This window comes from Buteo buteo, chromosome 2 (assembly GCF_964188355.1).
Source record: "Buteo buteo chromosome 2, bButBut1.hap1.1, whole genome shotgun sequence".
Lineage (NCBI taxonomy): Eukaryota > Metazoa > Chordata > Aves > Accipitriformes > Accipitridae > Buteo > Buteo buteo.
This window is the reverse complement of record NC_134172.1, coordinates 39,019,345-39,043,251: the sequence shown is the minus strand read 5'-3', so window position 1 is coordinate 39,043,251 and position 23,907 is coordinate 39,019,345. Positions and strand designations below refer to the sequence as shown.

Below are 23,907 nucleotides of genomic sequence, written 5' to 3'. Positions count from 1 at the left end.
AATATATCTTTATCACTTGCCAAAAATGATGTCATATTTTTAGTCTTTGGCCAATTCCTTAGCCAACTGGAGTCTACTTCTGAAGCATGTAAAACTATTTATCTTTCAAAAAACCTGGCAATCTCATTGAACACTTCTACACATATTGATGTATTAGGTACCCCTAGCAACCCAGTAAACAGAAAATAATCTGGAGGATTATCTTAACTAATGAGATAATTTAGTAATTACAGGTATTTTAATTAGCATTGGTAAAGACATCCTTAAAAAAAATTGATTGTTTAATGACCAACGATCCTCTGTGGCTCCAGATCACCGAAGCCACAGAATCAGGCTGCCCCACTGAAGTCCTTACCATGCCTGAGTCCATGCCGAGAGGATACGGGCATGGGAGGAAGCCCTCATCAGAATACCTTTAATTAATACTTGGAACTGTAGAACATCAGTTCTATACACACTGAAACTATTACCAGCTTTTTAGGATATTCTTACATTTCCCTGCACTATTGACACAAGCTTGCAAATATAAAGCAATCAAGCCTATCTTTCTGCAAGGCAGGGATTACCAGCATTCGTTAATCTATTCATACTTTCTGCTCTTGGCAGATCCCTCTCAAAATCTTTTGCAGAACAATCATCTTGGGAAGGGAATAATACCCCTTTAGTTTCACCAGTGCAAAAGTGGAAACGAGGACTTTCACAGCAGGAACCCCCTGTTAAATACTTTGGCACAAGAGATGCCAACATACCAGTCAAAAATTAATCACATCAAAAAGGAAAATTAATTTGGTGGTCTCACTGCATATGCCAGTTCTGAGCACTTTAAAGCTGCCCTCTGGTTCTGTGCTACGGCAGCAGGACAACCGCTGGAAAAAAAAGGTGTTGCAAGTCAGACTAGAGGTACCTTGGCAAGCTGTGAGGGTGAGCTTGCATTGCTCCTGCCAGCACTACAATTATTAGATGCTATCATCCCCTTGCATTCACTAGTACATGCAAACTCTTAAAACAAACAAGCAAATCAACCACACAATGAAGTAATGGGCTGTTTTGCATCTCCCCTGGCACGGATACAACCTCATTCATCTGATAGCCACGCTACTGAAACCAAAGCACAGAAAACTCAAAGTCAAACAAATGAAAACGCATAGACTTATTCTTGTACTCACTCTCCCAGACAGCGCAGGAAAGGAGAGACAGTACAGAACATTTGCAGCGGTATCTATGGGATGACAAGCACTTAAAACCATTCCACAGCACAAGCTCAGAGCGAGCACTTGTGCCAAGTTTCAATGACATGCTTCAGTAACACGAATTGCTTACTGTTGGGCTTCATTTAACCATCCTGTTTCTAGCAGTTCTCTGAACTATGGATTCTTCTCCCCAAGAATACAAAAGCCCAAGGTATGAGTTCATTGCTAAAGAACGAAAGCATCTCAGCAGCCCAGGCTGCCTGGTGATTTGCTGAGCTCCTCTGCGCCAGTTGTGAGTTTTCTTCTAATTTAACTGTTAAGGTTTAAGCTAGAAAGAATCCACTCAGTGAAGCACTGTATCTATGCAAGCATGATCCTAATCCAAGCCAGGAACAAATCTCCAGTAAGATTTTTTTTGCTGTTTAATTGAGGAAAAGTAGTGCTCCTAAAACACTACAGTGTTTGCAGTAAAGACTGAGGTTATTTGGGGTTTGTAGAAATGCTGTGGTTTGGTCTCACCTTTAGAAGAGATGTAACTGAAGCACCTTTTTTTGCTTTTTATGAATCACTAGACAGGCAACATGCTTTTTCCCGCAGAAAGCCACATTTGCCTCAGTGCTCCAAAGCAAGCTGTAAAACTTGCCTCTATCGCTGACTCATCATTACTGTTAAGCAAATGTTTTTCTAATGCTTATATCTGAAGCCATCAGACAAACTGTAATTTGTGACCAGCCTTTGTATTTGGTAATAGCCTAACGTGGCAGAGTCAGAATCCATTCATTAGCTCTGGCAGGCAGCTCCAGCCTTCTGTGCAAGGAGCAAAGTTTAATGCAGACATTGTACTCAGGGTGGCCCTCGTACTGCGAGCCCCATGGTTTCAGCTTCCTTTACGAATCCAGAAATCTTTTTTTCTTTGCTCAGGAGTAACACTGTTAGTGAAGTAAATCAGTGATATTTGTAAAGAAACTTAACCATGTAACAGATCCTTGATTTTTATACTATTTACACATAAACTAAGATATTCGTCCTACTTAATTTAAATTCTATGCCACTAGCTGTTTCCTGTCCCCAAAAATGCACTGGGACAAATTTTTGACTGGAATGTGACTGACAGGGGTGGGAAAGGAAATGTTCCAACTTAGTAATGTGAATAATGCCTAAATGTGAAATAGCAGCGTATTCCCAGAAAACAACTCAGAACTGATGAAATTCAGTTTATTCAGAATATTCTTTGCTTTATCTTCTTCAAAATAGGCAATCCTGTAGTAAGACATACTGTACTTTCCTACATTTCCAGTTTGTGCTTTGTGTTGTTAGCTAACAGTTTATTTCTGGCTTTTTGAGGTGGTTTAATTTATGTCATACTTTTCACCCTAAATATTTATTCTTTATTGTAGATTTATCTTTTGACACTGAAGCTTATGCTGATAGGGAAAAATAATTTAATCAAGCAGTTTAAGGTTTGATTCCCTAAACTACTTAAGCATTTGCTTAATTAGATTCTGAAATCACACTATGAAGAAGCACAAAGACTCATAGTCTAACTGTGAACTGGGATGTTTATTGTCTGGGTTCTCTATGTTTTAATTTCACTCTGTATCTGCCATCTATTAGCCAGGCACCATATGTAAACATAAGTAAACATGATCTAAATTGAACTGTAAATACAACACACAATTATTCTGAATTAAAGCTTAGTAGATTGGAAGAAAATAAGATATCCTGAGAATATGATGCTTAAACTATCCGTGCCTTTTGAATGTATTCATTTAGCTTAAAAGCAAAACAGAGATAGCATATCTCTTGCAGAGCTCATCAATGACACCAGACAGATTACCCAACATGTCTTCAATAGCATCTTCTTTTACTGAAACGAAAGGACTGAAGAAAAAGAAGGCATTCAACTCCACTCCTCCTTCTATATAGAAAATATGTATTCTCAAAATGCACATCATTTGGAAGGAACTTGTCAGGAAATTATGAGCTTGTCTATAATTTCTTAAATTATGTGTTTGTTCATAATTCCTTTATGTGTGGAATTGACAGGAGTTACACTAGTGTAATAAATTTACTTTTTCTCTTCTTTCTTCAAAGCAAAAGAAGTTAAATTCCAGTCACAGTTATGGCCTCAGGGAATCTAGGGTTTCACTAACACAATAGCAGTGAGTTTATACAGTCCAAGACACCCCAGGAAAGCCATGAATAAATGTCAAAATATCCTCTTTCTCTGCTGTGTATGTTTCTCTATCTCATAGTAGCTTTATTTCAAGTAAGCTTCATTTACAGGTTCCCATTCCTTTGAACTCAGTTTGCATCACTAGAAGTGTATCTGTAAAGTGGTGAGTCCTCTCCGATCGTCCTGCTGCACGCCCGCCCCCAGGAGCCCCCTGTCCCTGCACATTAAGACTCCCCTTATGCTAAACAGACTCCCCCGAGGGTGGGGAATCTTTCCATTGCTCAGGGCAGAATTAATGTGTTTGAGAGGCCAAAAAAACCCCCACACCTTAGTGCTATCCAAGAATAATGCCTAAAGAAGTAATAGCTGCATCCCCCGCGGCCACATAAGATGACATCACGGGTCCTTCCAGACCCAGAGCTGCCGGGTCCCCTGGGCCCCGCCAGTTCAGAGGTCTTCCTGAATTGAACATACGAGTGATTTCTGCCCTCCAAACATCACCAAAGCCATTAATCATGACCTCATGGTACACACAAGGAACAGAAAGAAATAGAAAGTGCCAAACTTATCTTTTAAGTGCCTTTTGCTCTTTTCAAGTATTTCTAACAGAGGCAAGACATTTCTTCAGTGCCTACTTCTCCACTGTTCTTTTAGCAATCACCGAAGAGACTATACATATATATGTATATACATACACGTTATTATAGAATGAAAAGTAAGAGGACTGATCTAAATGCATCAGAAGTCAAGAAAGCTGAGCTTTCAAGCCGATGAGGTGTCAAAGCCTGCTCCACATTCACACACTGTCAGAGCAGAGCTCAGAGCATGGACTTGCTCGGGAGTAGAGACAGGGAGCAAAACGAATCTGGGAGGACCACATGTCCAGTGGAGTTCATAGAAAGGCTTTGTGCATGCCACAGTGCCTCAATAATATACCTTTTGTTAGATGTAATAAAGTCTTGGCAAACACAGGTGATGACTCAGGAAGCACAAAAAACTATAGAGAGTCTCCGAAAAAAGTAAGCAAAACAACTCCAGCCCATTTCAAGTTTAAAAGAAATATCACAAAAATCACAAGCAACATCTGGCAACTGGTCTCCCCACCATCCCAGTTTAATTCTGACTATGCTCCACTGGTGTTCAGAGATGCCTTTAGCAAAGTCCAAAGGCCATCAGAGACAGATAGTTCAAGCTCCTGCCCTCAGACAGCTCACGGATCATTTCTCCCCTAAGGAAGCTCCTGAATATAGAGCAGAAACACCCTCTATGAAGTTTCCAGAATGGAAATGAAAATATTTCTCTGAGGATATTTTTCCTCTACTCTTGGTCTGGTAACCTGATGTGCACCTTCTCCCTTGAACTTTCTTCTCCGGGTGCTGGCGTGGGCGCAGCCTGTTGGGTTGCTGCTGACTGTGCAAGAGGGTCTCAGAGCAGGCGGGGTGGCTGGCTCACCTCCGAAGGCAATGCAGGCAAATCTGATTTATTTTGCATCTTAAACAGACCACGAACATGGACACAAGAAGCTACCACATCTCAGCTGAGGAACAGATTAGGCTGTTCAGACTCCATCCTAAGAGCGTGTCTGACTGTGCCTTAACAAGAGGGCACCACCATGCCGCACAGGTGAACGCTGAAAACCCAGAACTTTGTGGGTGCTGCTACGAGCTGACACAGCCTCGCCTGTGCGTTTGGGTCTCATGTTGCAAAAGGGTGTGGAGATGGCAGGCAACGTGGAAAGCAGCGGTCAGCGTTGGGCATTCTTCATCGCCTAGGCGTTGCTAATACATGGTATTGCAAGCAAGGTCAAATACGTGAAATATTTGAAAGGACACCATTTCTATATGTTCTGGAGGGGGCTTTTACAGTTACCCTAACTGAAAATGTGGCTCTTCATATCCACATGAAGAAAACAACACACACACATCACACATACTACTAATAACTTAGAGCCATCAGTAAGTACTAGGCTATCAATATATCACAGTGACATGTCTCAGTAAAGCTTTGGAGACAGAAATACCAGTGGAAGACAGGTTTTATGGTGGTGGTGTCCCTAGGCCAAATCCATGCTTCGTGAAACTGTGCTGACACCATTAAAGACACCCCAAGGATGAATTAGACTCATTACATCTTACATTACATAATGAGATCTGTATAGGGGAATTTCTTACAGTTTTACTGCTACAGCTTCTAGTGTTAAATAGGATTTGTACATCCCTAACTTAAAACAAAGTTTCCAAAGTATTTTAAGGCATACATCACCTAGGCTACGTAAAACTAATTTATGAAACAGGTTTCCAAAACATGCATGCTTTGGTCTTTGGCCTGGGCTGTTTCACAGCACTTCTATCTGCTGTTAAATTGTGGTCAAAGTCCCACTTAGGACAAGACTGCACTTCCCAGCTGCAAAAAGTGAGCCCTAAGTGATTGAGAACATAAAAGGTGCTGATACCTTGCGATCTCAAGAGAACAAAAAGCAAGTACGGTCCCCATGGCCAATGATAAAATAAGCCATTCACGCACTGAAAAACTCTTCCCAGCAGAGCTGTCTGAAGCCGTCTTCTTTTAGGTACCAGAGAAATAAAATGTAAAGCACAGGACTTGTCTTTCCCACTAAGGGTTAAATCTGGGTATAACGGGGTACATCTAATGAACCTGAAGGAGGAGGTGAAGCAAGACTGCCTGTATGGTTGCAAGCTCTGTGCTGCTTTCGATCCTCCAGAATAGAGCTCAGCTTGACATTGAAAAGCTCTGTAGAGGTTGGTCATTCTCTCAAACTTGACACAGTCATAAATCCAAGGCACTGTGCAGCCAGGCACAGAGTTGTTTTTTTTTCCAGGATGAGAACACATCTGAAACAACACGCTCAGACAGTATGGTATTATTTACTTACAGCTGAGCTTAGGAGATCGGGTAGCAGCCTCAGAAATTATCCCAATTATTTGAAATTGCAGTATAGTGTAAGAATTCTGTCAGAAGAGAGGAGTGCAAGAGGCAGAGCGGTGGGAAAAATTAAGATGGCTTTTTTTTTTTAATAAAGCAAAACGAATCAAGGCAAGTATTCAAAAATAAGTTGCTAAAAACCATTTTATAAACCAGCTTTAAAATCTCTTAATAGCATTACCTTACCTTCTGTTGTGTCTGAAGACATATATATGAACCAATAATGTTCCCATGAGATTTCATTACTGAAAAGGCTCATTAGAAGAGGCATTAAAATACTAATTACCTCATAAACTATTTAGTTGTGTACCCACTGGGATAGTACTTACGAGTGCTCAAGCTCTTCATAGATCCAGCTAATCAATTAATGCTCATTACAACCAGAAAGAGTATGCAGACTGCAGCATGCAGGAGAAATAAATAAGTCAGAGGTTAGCAAAGAAAGTGACTTGGCTGTAATCGAACCTTCCTTTGTAACACAACTGTTGTCTGCTACGATTTAATTTTAATCAGCCCTTTTGGTACTTCTGGTAACGTGACTCTTCTCATCTCAAGAATCTCAGCTATTGTTACTGCTTCTTGAAGTACATAATTTATTATGGGAGATACAGCAAATGCTACGTGGAGATTCAAGAGGACAGGTATAGTGTTCACTGATACCATGCTAACATTGCCTACTGGGTGTGTAAACAAAGAGGAGAGGGGCTTGGGGGTGTGTGTCTTGGGTGGTTTTCTCCTTCAAAGAAGAGCAGCCACAGAGACACAGATACACTGCCGGCTTTCCCACCCGTGCTCCCACAGAAAGCAAAGCCCAACACCAGCACCTGCCCACCCTCTGCCAAGGCTCAGGAAGGGGCAGGAGACGTCTGCCAGTGACAACGGGGCTCTCGTGGTGTTTCACGAACACCATGGGGGAAGGGGTCCTGCTTTATGCCCTGCAGAGATGGCACATAAGCTCCTTCACTTCAGGAGCGCCAGGACTGTGGACCCTCTCTCCTCACTGGACATGGTGGCCCAGTATTAATACTGGAAGCACCTGGAGCCTGGATGGAGCCTGCTGGGCTCCTCTCTTTGCCTTTTGCCTAGGCCCCTGCAGGGAGGCTCCTGGCATACGTGCTGTCACCATTAGCCTTGCTTGGATATCAGACCATCACTTGCGATGCTAACATCCCACTGAGAAGGAAGGGATGGAGATTGACCCACAGGCAGCCCACGACTTCAGGCAAATGCCATTTCCCAGCCACATGCACATCATGATTTCTCCTATCCTATAACAGCCAGGACGCAGGCAGTGTGTGTCTGAAGACAGACACTTCAGGAAATGCAGCCCTCAGCACGATCTACAGCATCTCTGGTTAACGACATCCAGGACTTAATCTTGGTTACTTATCATCCCCTTCACACATGCGACTCGAGAGAGCTTCACTTCTGCTTGAGACCTTAAAAATCTCTGCAGAAAGATCTTACATGCTCCAGAGAAACGCATATTCACAGTCTCTGTTGTTTTCACTGTGGAGAGGACAAACAGAAGATGGGAACTAGTAAAGTGAGGAACTTTAGAGCTACTTCATCCAGCTGGTCATTGCCCAGGTTGTGGTGGTCAGGAGCCCTAGGGCTAGCCTAGCTCCTCCACTAGGAGGAAAGCACATGCTGGATGGGTACTACAAGTCACAGCTATGTTATCTGGATTTTTGTGGGCAGTAGTAAACTAGCGTCATATATACCAGTTTACTAAGACTAGCATAAACACATCTTGAATTTTAAGTGTAGTAGAAAGGGAAGTTTTACTTTCTAAAATCTTTAAAATGAGATCAAGCCACCTTGTTTTGTGAAATTAAGGATTTGAGTATCCTTGGACAATCCCAGTAACCACAAATTTCACCAAGGGCAATTCATTCCTATTTTAATTCTCAGCAGTGATGCAGCTATATACCAGTTTTAGCATAAACCCTAGATTACCTCTGGGAACTCTTTACACAACTAATTCAAACATTGCTTGGATCAAGTTTCCAATCAAACTAATCCACCACTAACATCATTTAGAAGATTGACAACTCTCTGCTCTCTGCAAATTGATGTAGCAGAACAAATTTCCCATTCTTCGTGCAAATGGTACTCATCCTAAATGTTAGTAAGTGGTTTTTGGATAACACGCATGGATTTTCAGTTATTTATTGTTCTTCAACATTGTGAAGTATTTCAGGAAAAGTGGTTTCTTAACAAAAGATAAGGTAATGCATAAATAAATAGATGGACAAGGTTAGCCAAATAGGCATAGATAAGATTATGCTTGCACAGGAAAAGTGCATGGAATGAAGGAGGAAAAAAATGCACCAAAACCACAGAAAAGAAAAAAAATTACACACATGCACACGTGCACAAACATGCACACCTGCAGACGTCCAACCAACAAAGCTGGAGCTCTTCGGAGTGTTGGCTGTTACTGTTGCCTACCACTGCCTCTTGTTTAAATGAAGTACTCAGAGTCCAGATTTTGTACACATCCAGATATTAATGTTTTGGCAGGATTTTTTAATTTAAGAGGATTCCTAGAAGATGAAGTTAGAGCAATATCTGTTACAAAACCCCAAATACATAGTTTTCTCTCTGACACACACACCACACACACACACTGCACACCAACACCAGCCTTCAGAGCAGCTGTGCACGTCCATCAGATGGAAAGCAGATCAGGACTTCATCCACCCTCATCCTGGGTGTCTTCTGGCTGCTATGTTGGCAGCCAAAACAAAGTTCACAATTAACCTCATGCTAAAGAGCCTCTGTTAACAGTTGGGGAACACAGTCCATCCTCTTTACATATATTTCTCCTGAACCACAAGCAGCACATAAAGCAGACTCTAGTCAAACCCAGTAATGATGCTAGGTATTTTGGGAAGAAAAAAAAAAAAAAAAAGGCAAAAAGTTGGCACAGTAAGGCAAATGTCATACTTTGGTGTATAGTGGTGTTCTGTCAGAAGCCAGACATACTAAAAATATTTACATAATTTAAAATAATTTGTAAAGGTCTAGTAAAGTCTATTTTGGGCTTTGGGCTTTAATAAAAGTTTAAACATTTGCTAGATCCCATTGGACTTCATGTGTAACCTTGGCATTTGAGGGCAGTATTGAGGATATGCCATTACTAAACTTTTCATATTAGTATGAGTGTGAACTGAAATACCATAATAAAAATATAACAATATTTCTTGCGACTTGAAAACAGCCCTGGACTTTATGTGTATTTCCAGATGGGAAACTAAAAATGTACTCTATGTTTGCACATGTATACTCAGAGGTGGCTTTTAGTCTAATTTAAACATTCCAGAATAATGTGGCCTAAATATAACAACATGAATCATCCATCAGTTTCAAAGAAATATCTGGCAATTTTTTGTTATGAATCATTAGGGACAGGTACCAATACCTGTCACTGACTGATACAGGAGATTCAAAAACACCCGGTGATTGCTTGGTATGATGAATCAATTATAAAAATCTCCTGATACTATTTTGGGGCTTAGAGCAAATAATTTATCTTTAAATGTTATGTAATGAACACCTATAGGAAGCAGAGTTGAAAAATTAAGTCAGAAAAAGTTCATATAAGATGCTGGAAGAATTGGCAAAACACCAGTGTGTAAAAAGAAGAGGCAAATATGTACTGTATTCTAAACAGAATAACATTAAAACCACAAGCCAAACCCAACAAAATGCTTACCTGGCAGTATCAAACTGTGGAGGGGCCAGAGCTTGCCTAAAGGAAAATTTTGAGATTCAGAAGTATAAACTAGGTCCTCAGTTGATGCAAAAACCACACAGTTCCTTTGAAGTCAATGAATTTACACAGGTTTACAGCAGCTGAGGATCAGAGCTACATTTTAAAAGTAATCTTTGACTATACCAAAAACATTGCCTCTGATTTTTTTAAAGCTAGAGGAGTGTGAAATTCTATTTTAAGCTGCTTATGGGGCTTGTTTCCTTTCTGAACACTTATTTTTGAAAATTAAAATGGAGAGGAGAGAAGAGGAAAAGAGAGGAGAGGAGAGGAGAGGAGAGGAGAGGAGAGGAGAGGAGAGGAGAGGAGAGGAGAGGAGAGGAGAGGAGAGGAGAGGAGAGGAGAGGAGAGGAGAGGAGAGGAGAGGAGAGGAGAGGAGAGGAGAGGAGAGGAGAGAGGAGTTGAGCGGCAGTGAAAAGGTGGCTATTTTTTTAAAATTCATTTCCAGTAGACTGAAAACCAAAGCTACAGGAATCCTGGCTGCTGTTTTTCTATTTTACAAAAGCTTTCTTTTTTTTTTTACAACATAATTTTAAGACCAAGCTTTCATGAGTAAAAATATAATAAGATGAAGGCAACAATCCTAAATTAAAGTACTTCCACACTGATATTGTTACTAAATGAAGAATTTGATACTATCTTAAAATAAGATTTTTAGAACATTTTTCAATATGGTAATGAGTTGGTTTCAGTGTGACTTTAATATATAAAATAGGAGGAAAAAAAAAGGCACATCCATGACTAGAAGAGGGAGGTTTTGCATAAATTAAATTCTATTCCTAAAAGACTGACAGTATTTCAGTCAAATCTTTAAGTTCATTTTTAGTTAGTTAAAGTCCATGTTCCCCCCGCCTCTGCAATACCAATGGGAAATGATTCCAGTTATATCAAGTATTTTGCTGTCTTCTTTGTAACATAAGTCACTTAAAATGGGGTAAACTATCTAAAGCAGAGTAACTTGGAGGTGCCCACATGGCCAGAGAAATTGCAATCAGTCCTCAGCACATGAGCAACAAACTGTGAGTAAAGACTGCTCAGGTCCCCTGGGGGGTCCAGTAAGGTGGGCTACGCAGTAATTGTAGTATAAGGAGGATACAGAGCGCGGAGGACACGACCAACTACACTAAATCCCATGCAGTCTGACTACAGAGCACATTTGGGAAGATTATTCATAGCATTTTGTACACTAAAATCTCAGATAAACATTACCGGCCAGCAATTTGCTAGTAAAAACCACAGCGGAGCAAAGTTTGCTGCGTAAGTGTTTCCAGGGTGGGAGACCCCAGCCTGTCCCAGTTTTTAAATCACCTCCTTGATAATTCTCCAAACATAAATAAGAGAAGTTGCACTAATGAACATCTGGAAGACAGCATATAACCCTCCCACCGCTGAAAAGTGTCACTGGCCATATTTGACAGAAGAAACAACAAATGCTGTGAGCATTTCCTCAGACTGAACACAGCTTGTAGTAGTATTTCACATATGCCTGTGATCTTAGAAGGAGCTCTACAGGGGTATTCGTTAGTCCTGGTTTGGATATGGTTGACATTATACGAAAGTAAGTGCTCTCCTGAGATTTCAGTGAAAGTCACAATGCCAGGGAAGCTGATCTCACAAGGCTTCCATCATCTCAGATGACAGAAGCCTCAGAAGATCACTTAATTTTTGTCATTCTAAGCCAAAATCTCATCAGTAAAGTTCAGGAAATTTCAGGGGCATTAAATCCAAACAAAAACTGTCACCTTCATTTGGATTTGAATCCTAAACTAGAGCCTGCACCCCCTGTAAGCTTGAGGAGTTCAGAGTCTCCCCATTCTTTCACTAGCCCTGAAAAAACACTGTATTTCAACAATTATATTGATATTACCAATATTAATAATTAATATTAAATTGAAAAAATGCATATACATAGATTCTACTCAGACAGAAGTTGTGTTTTCTGGAAGTGGCAGCCAGAAATTCTTCTGTGCTTGTTTCAGCGCTTCCACTGACAAATTGCGTGGCCCCTAGTGAGTCACTTCACTTTTCTCTCTCAGTTCAACAGCCTAAAACTATTTATCTCACAGGAATGCTATCATAATTAATAAACTGCTTCATTAGCTACTGCATAGTTTTTAGAAAATGCTTTTTAAGCCTGTCCATAAAGAAGAGATTTATTGCCATGAGAATTTTGCTTCCAGCTCTTGTGTCCTCCGTGGTTAAAATATGGAGCTGGTAAAGTGTGTAACACCATCCCCTCCGCCCCAAAGCCCATCGCTTGTCATGAGATGCACTCGTACATCCCAGGCAAAAGCCAGGCTTAATGTGCAATGGCCTGAAGTGCAAAACAACTTCCATTATTCATGGCTCTTGCAAAAATCTTGGAAAGTGAAAGCTGTACATATTCCAAGCAAAAGACTGAAATATATCTATGCGAAGCAGAACTTCCCTGTAACGCAACCTTGTTTTTATTTTTATAATTTCCTTTTTCCCTGGCTTCACTACCAGAAGGGCTTGCTTTTACTTGCACCAGCTCCCACTGACACACAACTTTACACAAACAAAACCTTTTCTGGAAGGGACGGTTCGGCACCAAACAAGTCACCCTCACGTATACGGATGTATCGCACTTTTAAGTTTCAAAACCTTACAACAACAAAAGCCAGCAGTTCATATGTTGGGCTAGATGATAGCTACAGCAAGCAAATATTAGGATTGTGTTTCAATTATTGCTATGGTTACAAAATCAGGGTGGACACTGGAGGGAAAAGGAGAAAGAGAAACAATCTACAAAGACGGTAAAACCTCCGAGGAAAGACAGGGTGGTGGAGCAACAGAGGGAAAGAGAAAGGGTGAGGGCTGGTGGGTGGGGGAGAAAGCAAGGTCATTACAACACCCAGATGAATCAAGGCAAACAAAATAATAAAAATCCAAGTTCTTCTAGGGAAATAGTGCTGATAAGATCACCGCAGGATAAAGTGACACAAAGAAAGAAAAATGCAAGGAATTGTTACAACTTGTGTCTGCAACAAGCAACGCAATTTGTATGCACTCGGGAGAAGCGAGATCAAATATTCAACACGTATTCGCAGCAGCTATGACTAACTGAACAGGCTTGCTTCTCTATTGCACTTACTGAGCCACTGACAGCTTAAGAAGAATTAGTTCCTACCCAGTCTAGTTCATAATCCAGCATTTAGGCATGACGGGTACAAGGTCCTGTTTCAGTAAACAAAATAAAATATGATTAGCTTCACCCATCACGATAATACCTTAATCCACAGCAAGGCATACTGTCTGCAGGCAAAGCTACCGCCCAGGGAGGATTTTGAAGTGTAGATCAGGAGGCACACTGAAAGGTTGGCTTTGGGGACTTTAAAACATAAGCACAAATGTAACAGGAGATACAATTTCAGAACAGTGAGTTTTGTCAACAGTTGCAGAAGCACCGTGTTTTTTAACTATCTAACAGTGCCTTCCTTGAAAACATTTCTCAGTTACCAACACAGGAAATTTTGTCTTTTTTTTTTTTATATTGGAAGGCTTTGCTTTGCACATTTTTATTTTTTTTTTTATGATGCTTTCATTGCTTTATTGTGAAGGACAAGACGAGCAATTGCTGTTGAAAGCTCTGCAGAGATGTGACATTTTCCTTCTGCTCAGTAGTCCAGAATCCGTGCGAAGAAAAGCCTCCTGGCCCTGAAGCCATGCATGTTGCTCTCCTAAAGCGACTCCTTTCCCAGCCAGCTTGATAGGAAAACAGGGACTTCAAACTGTTTGTCATATTTAACAAAGTACCTTCAGTCATGAAGTATCAAGTAGCTAAACCTAGAGCTTCAGTGGCTCTGATCCTGCCCGGACTGCCTACGCTAGCCTCCTGCCCGGCATCGGTATGGAAGCCTCGCGGACCTGGCCCCAGAGCTGGTACCCAGCGGGATGTCCTTCCCCAGGCCACCAGCCGTCCCAGGATGCCACCGCTGGTAGGGCAGCGCTCTTGTTTCCGCATCCAGCGGCGGAGCCCAGCACCAAACCGGGCCGGGGGTACGAGCTGACTCCAGCCGTTTGTCCCCTGGCACCAGCTGCACCTTCACAGCTCACAGGTGTGGAAATGCATGTTATCTGTAAAACAAGAAGCAGCAGAAGACTCCACCCGAACACAGACCCCACCCCGCATCGGAGGAAAGCCGGCCACCTTTGCGGCTGAGCCTTTCCCGCTCGGCTGGTGTGCTGTGCTTCTGGAGAAAGCGAGCGGTGCCTGACAGCCACACGGAATGCACCCAGGGCCCCGCAGCCAGTCCTGCCTTTCTGCTGGGGTGGAGACCTGAGCGACGCTTGGGCTGGGATTTTCACAGCCACCAGCAGGAGCTGGACCCTTAACTCCCATTAAGTTGAATAAAAATCAGTGCTGATGACAACAGGCTAACCGCAATTTCTTTCACCTCTCTCTTGCTCCTCCACCAAAGCTGTCCGGCATTCTTAGGTAAATTATGAGGTTCAGTTAATATGGATATTTTACCATTATAATTAGGAACATTCTCATTACTGGTTTATTACTTTTCTTTTCTGGTTACGTTTTCACTCTTACATTGGATAGACGCTTTCAAATTAATTTTCTTTTTATTACTGTTCAACCTAGTAATGCATGCAGGGCAAAAACAATAGCCCACAAACCTACATACTTCTGATATGGAAATAATTTCTTTTCTTTTTTAAAGAGCCATACAGATTCTGTCAGGAAGGCAGGCACAGCCAAGCCACACGTGTTACATTTTATTTAAATTTTACAAAATACATATCTGGCAAGAGGCAGACGGAGAATGTAAAAGAAAAAATTAACAGGTCAAATTGAAAACTGTATTTTTAAGTTCAATTATTTTCATTGCCAGCCTGCTTTTTATACCTTCTTTCAGAGCTCATAAATCTCTACAGGTAAAGATCGATGCCTTGCAAAATTCAGATAGAGAGTCATCAGCTCCACCTAAAAGACCTGCTCTCATGCAGCCTTCCAGCAGTTCAGTGCACGCTATTTATCTTTCACTCCAATAATCCACATGGTATTGCACTTCCGAGTTATAAAACCTTGAATATTCTGAAACTGCAAAACCAAACTGTATGTAAGCAGTGTATTACGGCAAAGGCACCACCAACAATTCCGCGTTCATAATATTCTCAGCCTATTGAACCACATGTTAATATGCTACACGTGCTATTCTGCATATTTTTACCATGTACACTTAGAGCTATATGTTTCCTCCACTTTCCAATGCAATATATTTTAATACAAAATCAATGTGTGTTTTTGGTGGGCAGCATAAAGGTTTTATCCACTCAGCTCTGAATCTAAGAAGAAAGCAGTATTGATTTAGATGTTCACTCATTCATTTACTAGGACAGTTTTAAAGCATTAGGTGATAACCTAATTGAGAGGCACACTGTGAGGGAAACTGAGATTGTTGTGATAAATTAAATCAGTTCTGGGATGTCATCTACAACACTTTAATATCTGAAGGAACATTCTCCTGAAAAAATTAAGCAAGGAAACAAGCATCTTGGGTGGCAGTGGCTTGGTGGCTTTCTATAAATGCCAGATAATACAAGCCGATTTAAATACATATAGGTAAATAAATTGCTTATTATAGAAACATAACATTAATGCAACACATTCTATATGTGTCTGTAGATGTGCTTGTGTATCAGACAATGTACGTACTTATCAGACTGGCTTCCACTTCCTCCTACAAACTGATCGTGAACCAATCAAGGGTGTGAGTCTTGTGCCATCTATCTGCTCTCTCTAAAAAACCTGCCATCACACAGCATCCATGCTGATATTATTTATTCATATTTATTTTACAGAAGCAAATTAAGTCACACACATCACCAAATAGTGTTACGACTGCTGCATACCAAATCATGCCTGCATTGCTCAGGTACATACTTTCATGAGGCCAGAAGGATTTGGTCTCACATCTGGGTCTCACATCTAGACGAGCCTGTCCTGCATTCTTTCGTGTAGGCACGAAGAAAATGCTGATCCATCTGCCATGGATTTGGATGGCTGATGAATCAGGCCCAAAGTCCCCCAAACCTCTCCAGTTACTGCAGTCATTAGCTGCAAGCAGCTTAGATGACTCTGCCTGGTCTTCCACACATACATTCTTCACAGTGTGGGGCCAGCTAAAGAGAACATAAGCAGTGCTGGATGCACCAGCAGTAATAGCATTAGCAGAATTGGGGGAAATCTGAAATTCCTTCCTAATGCAGGACGCAATCCGGTAAGGTACTAAGCACCCTTGTTTTCAACTTTTTAAAAAAAGTCACCAGAGTATGTGAAGTCTCATGCTTTGAGCACGAAGCAAAGTGAAATAGTTAATAAGAACAAACATGTCTGTAATACAGATGATTCAGATTTAAAATTCATGAACTTACATGTAAGAAATAATTTTGCTCTGAATATTTCCTACATTTCTTCCACTTTGTGTTCATGCAGAGTATTGTTAATAGATTCGTATTCCTCAAAGCAGTGGCTAAATGAAGAGGCTTTTTACATTCCATGTGTGCTCAAACAGAAACAAAGTATAAAACTAGAATATAGAATATTAAAAATACCCCTGCATTTGAAAAGAAGAAAGGTCCTGGAGCTCTGAATTATGCCTCTTACTCTTACTCTTAAGAGTTAATGTGTGTAGATTTTTTTTCCACCTCTGGAAGAATGGCAGAAAGCCCCTGAGAAGCAAAGGCGCTGCTTGTTCGCTATACTGCGTTTTGGAAGCGAAAGCAATTTCGGTCTGAAAGAACCATGCCTTCATACGTTAGATTTAGGGACAAAACCTGCTTAATTAAAAAGTAATTTGTATTAATGTACAGTTTCAGCTAGTAAAGTACAGAATTCTCACCACATGCACCAATAATTTAATCTTGTTCTTAAGTAGCCTCGCACTTCCAGTAAAAAAAAGGCAGGGGTGCAGGGGGAGAGTAAACTACAGAACCTTTAGTCCCCAAAACAGATGCCAGTTTTAGATTTATTCAGCCAAGAAGTATTTAGCTTGGCTCAGCTATGCTTGTGTTGAAAAAACACTTGCCTATTCCAAAAAGTTTTTAACAAGCTCTGCTGCAGATGCTGTTGCCATTTGGCATGTCACCGTCACTGTGTGGTACAGCAGAGAGAGAACTCTTGACCACAGGTTTTCCTTGGCTGGGGGAGCCAGCGTTTTTGGCTATTGCTCTTCTTCTGGCCAACTGGCTGCATGTTTACAGAGTGTGGTTTTAGACGGGGTGTTAACAGAGGTTGGGTTAACAGCCTAACCCAGACCAACAGTGAGGTGAAGGCATGACCTATCCAATCTAAGAAAACAGAGATAGAATAAGCTCATATATGTTGTTGCTCTTACCCCAGAGTCTCTTGCATGCACCATACCTATAGACAAGGAGATATTTTTCTTTGCCTCAGGATAGATGACAACAACTTTAAAAGCTGTACCAGTCATGCAAAGTAGAAATATATAAAAACATGTGGTTGCTTAATCTTTGTCGGCTTGATTTCATTCTCTCACTTACGACAATTTTACTTTGGCAAAATGCCACTGAAGGAAGTTCAATGAAGTTACTCCTGTTTTCCACTATGATGAGATATCTTGAGAGGATAAAAACCCTACAGAGTTAAACTGCAATCTTCTGTCCTCGTACTTCTACTAGCCAGCAAATGGCAGTTCTGAAACTGAAAAAGCCTAAGTGTTTCTACATTGATCAACTCGGGTTCCAGGGATATTAGTGCCAAATACCTCCATGAGAGTGCATAGAAAGCTGGGGAAAACTCACAAATACCCACCTGAAGTATAGTTTACCTACCCTAATCCTATACCAGTGCATATGCCTGAGAAGTCTTGACCTTGTAAGACATACAACAACTTTAAAAAACACTATGACATTTGACTTGTATAAAAAATTATTTTCATCAGAATTCTGACTCTTCTATTTGACAGCAACACCTTTGTTGCACCCAAGCAATAGAAAACATCCCATTTTTATAAACATTGTTTGGTCTGCTTTTCTAACACTGCCATTACCCTGATACACCATGCACCTATCCGGAAAAAACAAAGACTACGTACACTCCCTCCACATCAGACACTTTTTACTTCACTCTTTACTAACTGACAATTTTCTTTAAGCCAAGATGTGGAGCAGACATCAGAGAACCAGCCAGACCATTTGCTTAAAATCTACTAATCTGCCACAAAAATCCTATTTAACACAGTATGGATCAGATAGCCCACCCTTCACTTCAGTTCCCTCTCACCAAGAGTTCACCTAGGACTAGGAACATCTTGAAAGTTCATAGACACAAAGGCAATTTACTGCAGCATATTAAAAAAGTGTACAACATATGACTAAGAATGAAGTAAGCAGTGTCTGGCTACATCCCCCACTGTCTGGCTAACCAGTACGCGAGAGCAATACAAGAAAAGAAAATATATATTTTTTTAATTTTCTGGTTTTACCATTTTGGCTTCTGAATGCATTGGGGGGACTTGAGGTGAAGCACACGGATTATTGAGGTTCGGCCCCTGCATCCCCATGATGTTGGAGTTCATTGACATTTGTCGCTCCATCTTTTAAAAGAAAAAGAAAAAAAAAAAGGTTTGAAAACGTCTGGAGACATTTGCAAGAATTTATGCTCAGTTTCTATTTAAATGGACTCAGCTTTATTTCTTCATGTCATGACTGGAAAAATAACAATCTGTGTCGTGAATTGCATGTGTGTATGCATGCAGGCGTGTGTTTCATCAGAATCGGCCCTGAAAACTCACAGCCAATTACAAAGAAAAGGGTTCTTTACTAAACAAATGTAGGAGCCACCCAGGTTTGAGCTTTTTTTGTAATGATTTTCTCCCTTTCAATATAACAACACTTGGAGTTAAGTGGTTTTAAAAGCATCACTGTATAAAGTTGTGGCTTTCCCTGTCAGTGCGGCCCAACTTAGCTTGTTAAAAACATAAATAAAAATCCACAATCTTGAGTATATGGAAAACGAGTTGGCTCTTTTTCCTTCACTCGGACTGCTCAGCTGAAAAGAGTTTTCCATATGTCTTGTAAGGGAAGCTTTCATGTACTGCTGAGATAGCAAAAAAGAAAGCAGAACTCCTCCTGGCTATTGAGAGCCCTTTCTGCAAGCGAATCTCACTACGCTGGGAGGGAAGGATATGATTTTCAAACAAAACCTAGGGGCAGTAAGGCCTGGATAAAATAATTTCCTGGGGTGTCTTCCTCGAAAAGAGGCAAGCCCTGTTACACTGCTAGTGACTGGCAGGGGGGATAAGTAGGGTTTTGGTGCTGCTTTCAATCAGAGCTGAGCACCCTGCCTCGCTTTGGGCCAGCCCCCTGAATCTTTGGCTGATACAGGAAAGAAGCTTTTGGATCCTCCTGAGCATTTCCAAGCAGGGGAACTATTTTTTGTGCCCTGTGGTGAGGTATTGACTCCCACCCTCCGTGATCCCAGCAAGAATGGGTGCTGGGCCTGGGGGAGAGGACAGTATCCCACTGCCCGCTGGCGGGGAGAAGCTGCCGCCGCCAGGGTCCCTCGCCCTTCCCATGGGGCAGGAGCGGCTCCCGCTGCCATCTCCTCTGCAGCCCTTTTGGGAAGGCTGTGGTGCAGGAGCTGTAGCTGGGGCAGCCAGCACTGATAGGGTCTGTCTCGCCTCCATGCTCACGTCTCTGGGCTTCTCAGCCAGAGCACACCTGCTTGCCTGCAAGGAGAGCTGCTCGAAGGGCTCCCCAGCAGCAATCCGAAGGCCCTGAGCTTACACCGAAGCGGGATGTTTGCTCCATTTCAGGTTCCTTGGAATCATGCCAGAAAAAAAACTGCCCACAGTGACGTGTCTTTTTTTTTTTTTTTTGAAGTTAGTGGTCAATATTCCAGGAGAGCCTTATTGACAAGTTACTAATTAATAACTTATTAATGACTGCTCAAATAGCAGCCAAACCTGAATCTTCGTAGCCCTGTGGAATGTCCCCCTTGCTCCAGCAAAGCCAGAACAAGCAGTGCTTTCCTCCCTCCCATGGTCGATTGCTCTCAGGCTGTCTTCCAAACTGAACATCCTGGAATGAAACTTAAACTTCTCCTCTCCCAGTCCCCTCTTCCCCGTGCCATCCTTACTCATCTCCACCCCTAATCTGCCCAAATGTCTTATACTGAAAGGGTTGTTAAAATAATTTAAGAATTTGAAGCTACAACTGCAAAGCACCCCTGTCTCCCAGAAGATGGGAAATGTTCCCATCTCTGCAGAAACGAGTGGAAGATGAGCAGTGATCACGACCAAATTCTAATGAAGTGCAAGTTACCAGGCTGGAAAAGTAAGTCACATTTCTTTATTGTTAGCTGATTATCTCCCACAAACAAGAGGATTACTTAGAGTTCACTGGTATAACTTATGTACATGGCTTTTCCAGTTTTGTCTGTCTTCAGAAAAAACTTTTTGCTCCAGCAGACATACTGATCTCCCCTACATGACCAAGTGTGAGAACCAGAAATTGTAGTCTCATGTAAACTGTGTCTAATCACTCTCACACTAATTAACATGCCATTAACTGCACCAGCAATACTCTTGTGTAAGATGAAGCAATGAAAAGGGTCTGGCTTCCTTAACTCATTACACTTTGATTTTTCAGAAAATCCAGCAGACTGTCACCTCTGCATAGGCTGAATCGAGCAAAAAAACAACCTTCCTCCCCACCAAAAACCCAAACCAAAAAACTTACAGGCATGAGTACAGCAGAAGATCCAGGCATGGTAGGGTTGGGCAGGGTGCCGGGCATAGAGGCAGGCATAGGCTGTCTTTGTCGGTTGTGTAGGTGCAGTAGTGAAGACAGAGAACCTGGGACAGGCCTAGGAGAAAAGGAAAGAAAGCTGTCACAGGCTAGGGAGACCAAAACAAGCCTTACCATGCCAGCCATTGCTAGGCACAGACAACTCTAGACAAGCAGGCGCAGATAAGCCAATCCCACTTTTGTCCTCTCCTGCATAAATCAGTAGAACAGAAAGTTTTCAAGAAACAGATGAATCATCTTCCCTCTACTGTTTATCGGTTAAAGCACCAGTACAGTTCACTGACAGAACATGAATGTAAACGTAACAGCCACTCTCAGGGTATGCACCTCTGCAACTTACAGTGGCCAGCAAAAGATTTCTACAGACAAAGCAGGAAAATTTCCTGGCATGCCACACCAGTGCATTGCTGTAAATGCAGCCCTCGGGAACAGAAATATCTGGCTGATAGCTTTGCAGACTATGACAGAAAATTAAACACTCTTAAATTAATTCTGAAATTTTACCACTTGTAAATAAACTACCCTAAAATGAGTATTTCATCTCTTGATATTCTCTCCTGTGAAACTCCACCAAGTCTTTGTTCCAAAGCAAGGTTCCTGATTTTACCAGTTAGCATGTCACCAGGGCACAGAAAATGGAAAAAAGGAAAGAAAATTAGCAAAATTATATTCAGATTAAGTAGCTTGTAAAGGCAAAAAGCACAGACTATAAAAAAGCAGAGTGAGTTATTTTGGCAAAAGGAGTTCAAAAGATTTAGAAGGATTTTTCTAAGTACAGCACAGGGAAAAGAGTGCATGTGAGAAAGCAGGCCCACTCAGAAAGAAGAAGAATCATAAAATTAATGGATTAAACAAAGCTGGGACAACTCTTTGAAAATAGCTTTTAAGAATGTGGTCTTGGGAATTAGTTAAATTAATCAGCTTTTTTCTTTTTTTTTTTTTAGTTTTGAAGTTACGAGTGGTGTTTAGTTATGAAGGTATGAGTTGCTTGAAGTTTTTGGTAAATAGAACTGGTGACCTTTTCAAAAAGCATGAAAATGAGAAAGCTTTCACATACAGTGCCTCAACAAACATTGCTAGTACAAGCTACTACATTAAATTCTCACAGAGTAGGATGCTCTGCAGTATAATAGGCAGTTTACACTGTTTATTAGGCAGGAGAGAGAATACACCTAGAGGTGAGAAGGACTGGAGAGAAGGGGGCATAGTCCGGGAGCTTGAAAAGCCTTTGCAGGGGGGAGCATGGAAAGAGTCTAAAGACATTTGGAGCCTCTAAACATCAGCGTTGATTTTCAGCCTTGGCAGAAGCATCCTTTGCTTCAGTGACAAATCCACAGCCAACCATGAAACCCTCAAAATTGAGCTGGGCTGGTCAGGGAAGCAGAGTCATAACCTCAGAGCTGCGAGGGGGAAGACAGTCGCTTCTCCCACTTGGTCTGAACCGTGTCACACCAAATGATGGGGCTTTACTTCTTGCCCCTCCAACTGTAAGTTATACTGGCAATCATGAATACATACACGCCTCCTCTAACTTTAGCTGTCACTTCCATTTATCTAACAAGTAAAGAGGCCAAAGGCTGTGAGCAATGGGATTCACAGACCACCCATACGGAGGACACCAAATCCAGGCTCCCAAAGCGGAGGTGCCTGTCTCATGGCAACACCAGCTTCTTCTGACCTACAAGTCTCATCCTCTTCTGCCCAGAGCTCAAACCACCTAACCCCTTCTTCCCTAAAACTCCCCAGTATTTCCCATCCTTGGACTTTCAGTCCTTCAACCCTCCTCTCTCTTCAAGCCCGTTCTCCCCAGAAACATTCCTGTCCCAACAAATGCCACCTCAAAGTCCTTGCCCTGCCCAGACAGCCCTGCTCTTCCCACCCCTCTGCCCTCAGCTGCCCTCTCTTTAGCAGCTGCACATGACTGAACCCATCCTTTTGTCTTGGTTCTCCATGGAGAGAAAAAGCCTGTGTTTTGAAGGATGTTTTAAAAATTCTCCCAGACACATACAGTACTTATTCAGAAGGGGGAAAAAAAACCCAAAACAACAACAAATGTATCTCAGATACAGACAAGAAGCTCTTCCTATGCTTCCCCAGTTATCTGCTGATGGAGGAATATGATGTACTTCACATCTTCATATCCCCCCAAAGAAACTCAAGACAGTATCTCCCAAATACGTTGTGTAACCCTGTGAGAGGGTGCAAGAAGCGCTGTGAGGGACCACAAATCAATTCGGGGATAGGGCACTCCATGGTCAGCTCAGCACAAGGCTAAGCCTAGGGAGCTGTAGAGGTGGTGTAAATGGAAAGGATGTAGTGCAGGAAAAATTAGCTCGGAAAATAATGTACACAGCCCCTGACCCATCCTACTCTCCACTTAAAACACAGCTGCTCCATGTACCAGCACTCATTTGCACAAGAGGACTGACGAATCATTAGGACAGGGTCAAAACAGCACAAAAAGCAGATTCAGTGATCCTTTGAAAAGAAGAAAGTGAGGAGTTACCAGGCTGAATGTGAGGAGGAGAACGATCTCAGTTTGGTTTCCAGAGGCTGTGGTGACGCCCACAAGCAGAGTCCACTTCCCACCAGCCCATCCTCACCTCAACTACCACCTGAGCAGCAGGCAACAAGCTCAAACGGGTCTTCTCTATCTCGTACTTTAAAGTCTGTGTGACAGCTGCCAGACAGAAGGGCTGAGACCCCCATGCTGGGGGGGGCCGAGGAGCAGAACAGAGCGTGCTGCAGCCCCTGCCAGGGATGCACCCGGGGTTTCCTCCCAGGAAAGTGGGCAGGGAGGAGCGGGCAGGAAAGGAGCAAGTGCTGGTGCACTCTCACGCCTGTCCTGGGACAAGACTGAGGTGTGCACCCACCCGCCCGCCGGAGCTCTGCAGCCCTCTGGGTCCACCGGCTTAGATGCAGCCTACAGGAACTAACAGGAGCAACGCATTCAATAGAAATATCACTCCAGTCTTCAGCGGGACCGAAGTAAAACAAGTTCCATGACAACAGCC

At 42.0% G+C, this 23,907-nt stretch overlaps 1 protein-coding gene across 8 annotated transcripts in view; it reads right to left on the bottom strand.

Moving 5' to 3' along the window:
• CREB5 (cAMP responsive element binding protein 5) overlaps positions 1-23,907 on the bottom strand; it is a 260,402-nt gene that overhangs the window by 50,354 nt on the left and 186,141 nt on the right. For all 8 annotated transcript variants that reach the window (XM_075051482.1, XM_075051518.1, XM_075051470.1 and 5 more), the window contains 2 exons: positions 20,825-20,951; positions 18,568-18,678 (listed from right to left, as the gene is read on the bottom strand). In XM_075051482.1, coding sequence (XP_074907583.1) covers positions 18,568-18,678; positions 20,825-20,951 — 238 coding nt within the window. The remainder of the gene's footprint in view (positions 1-18,567; positions 18,679-20,824; positions 20,952-23,907) is intronic.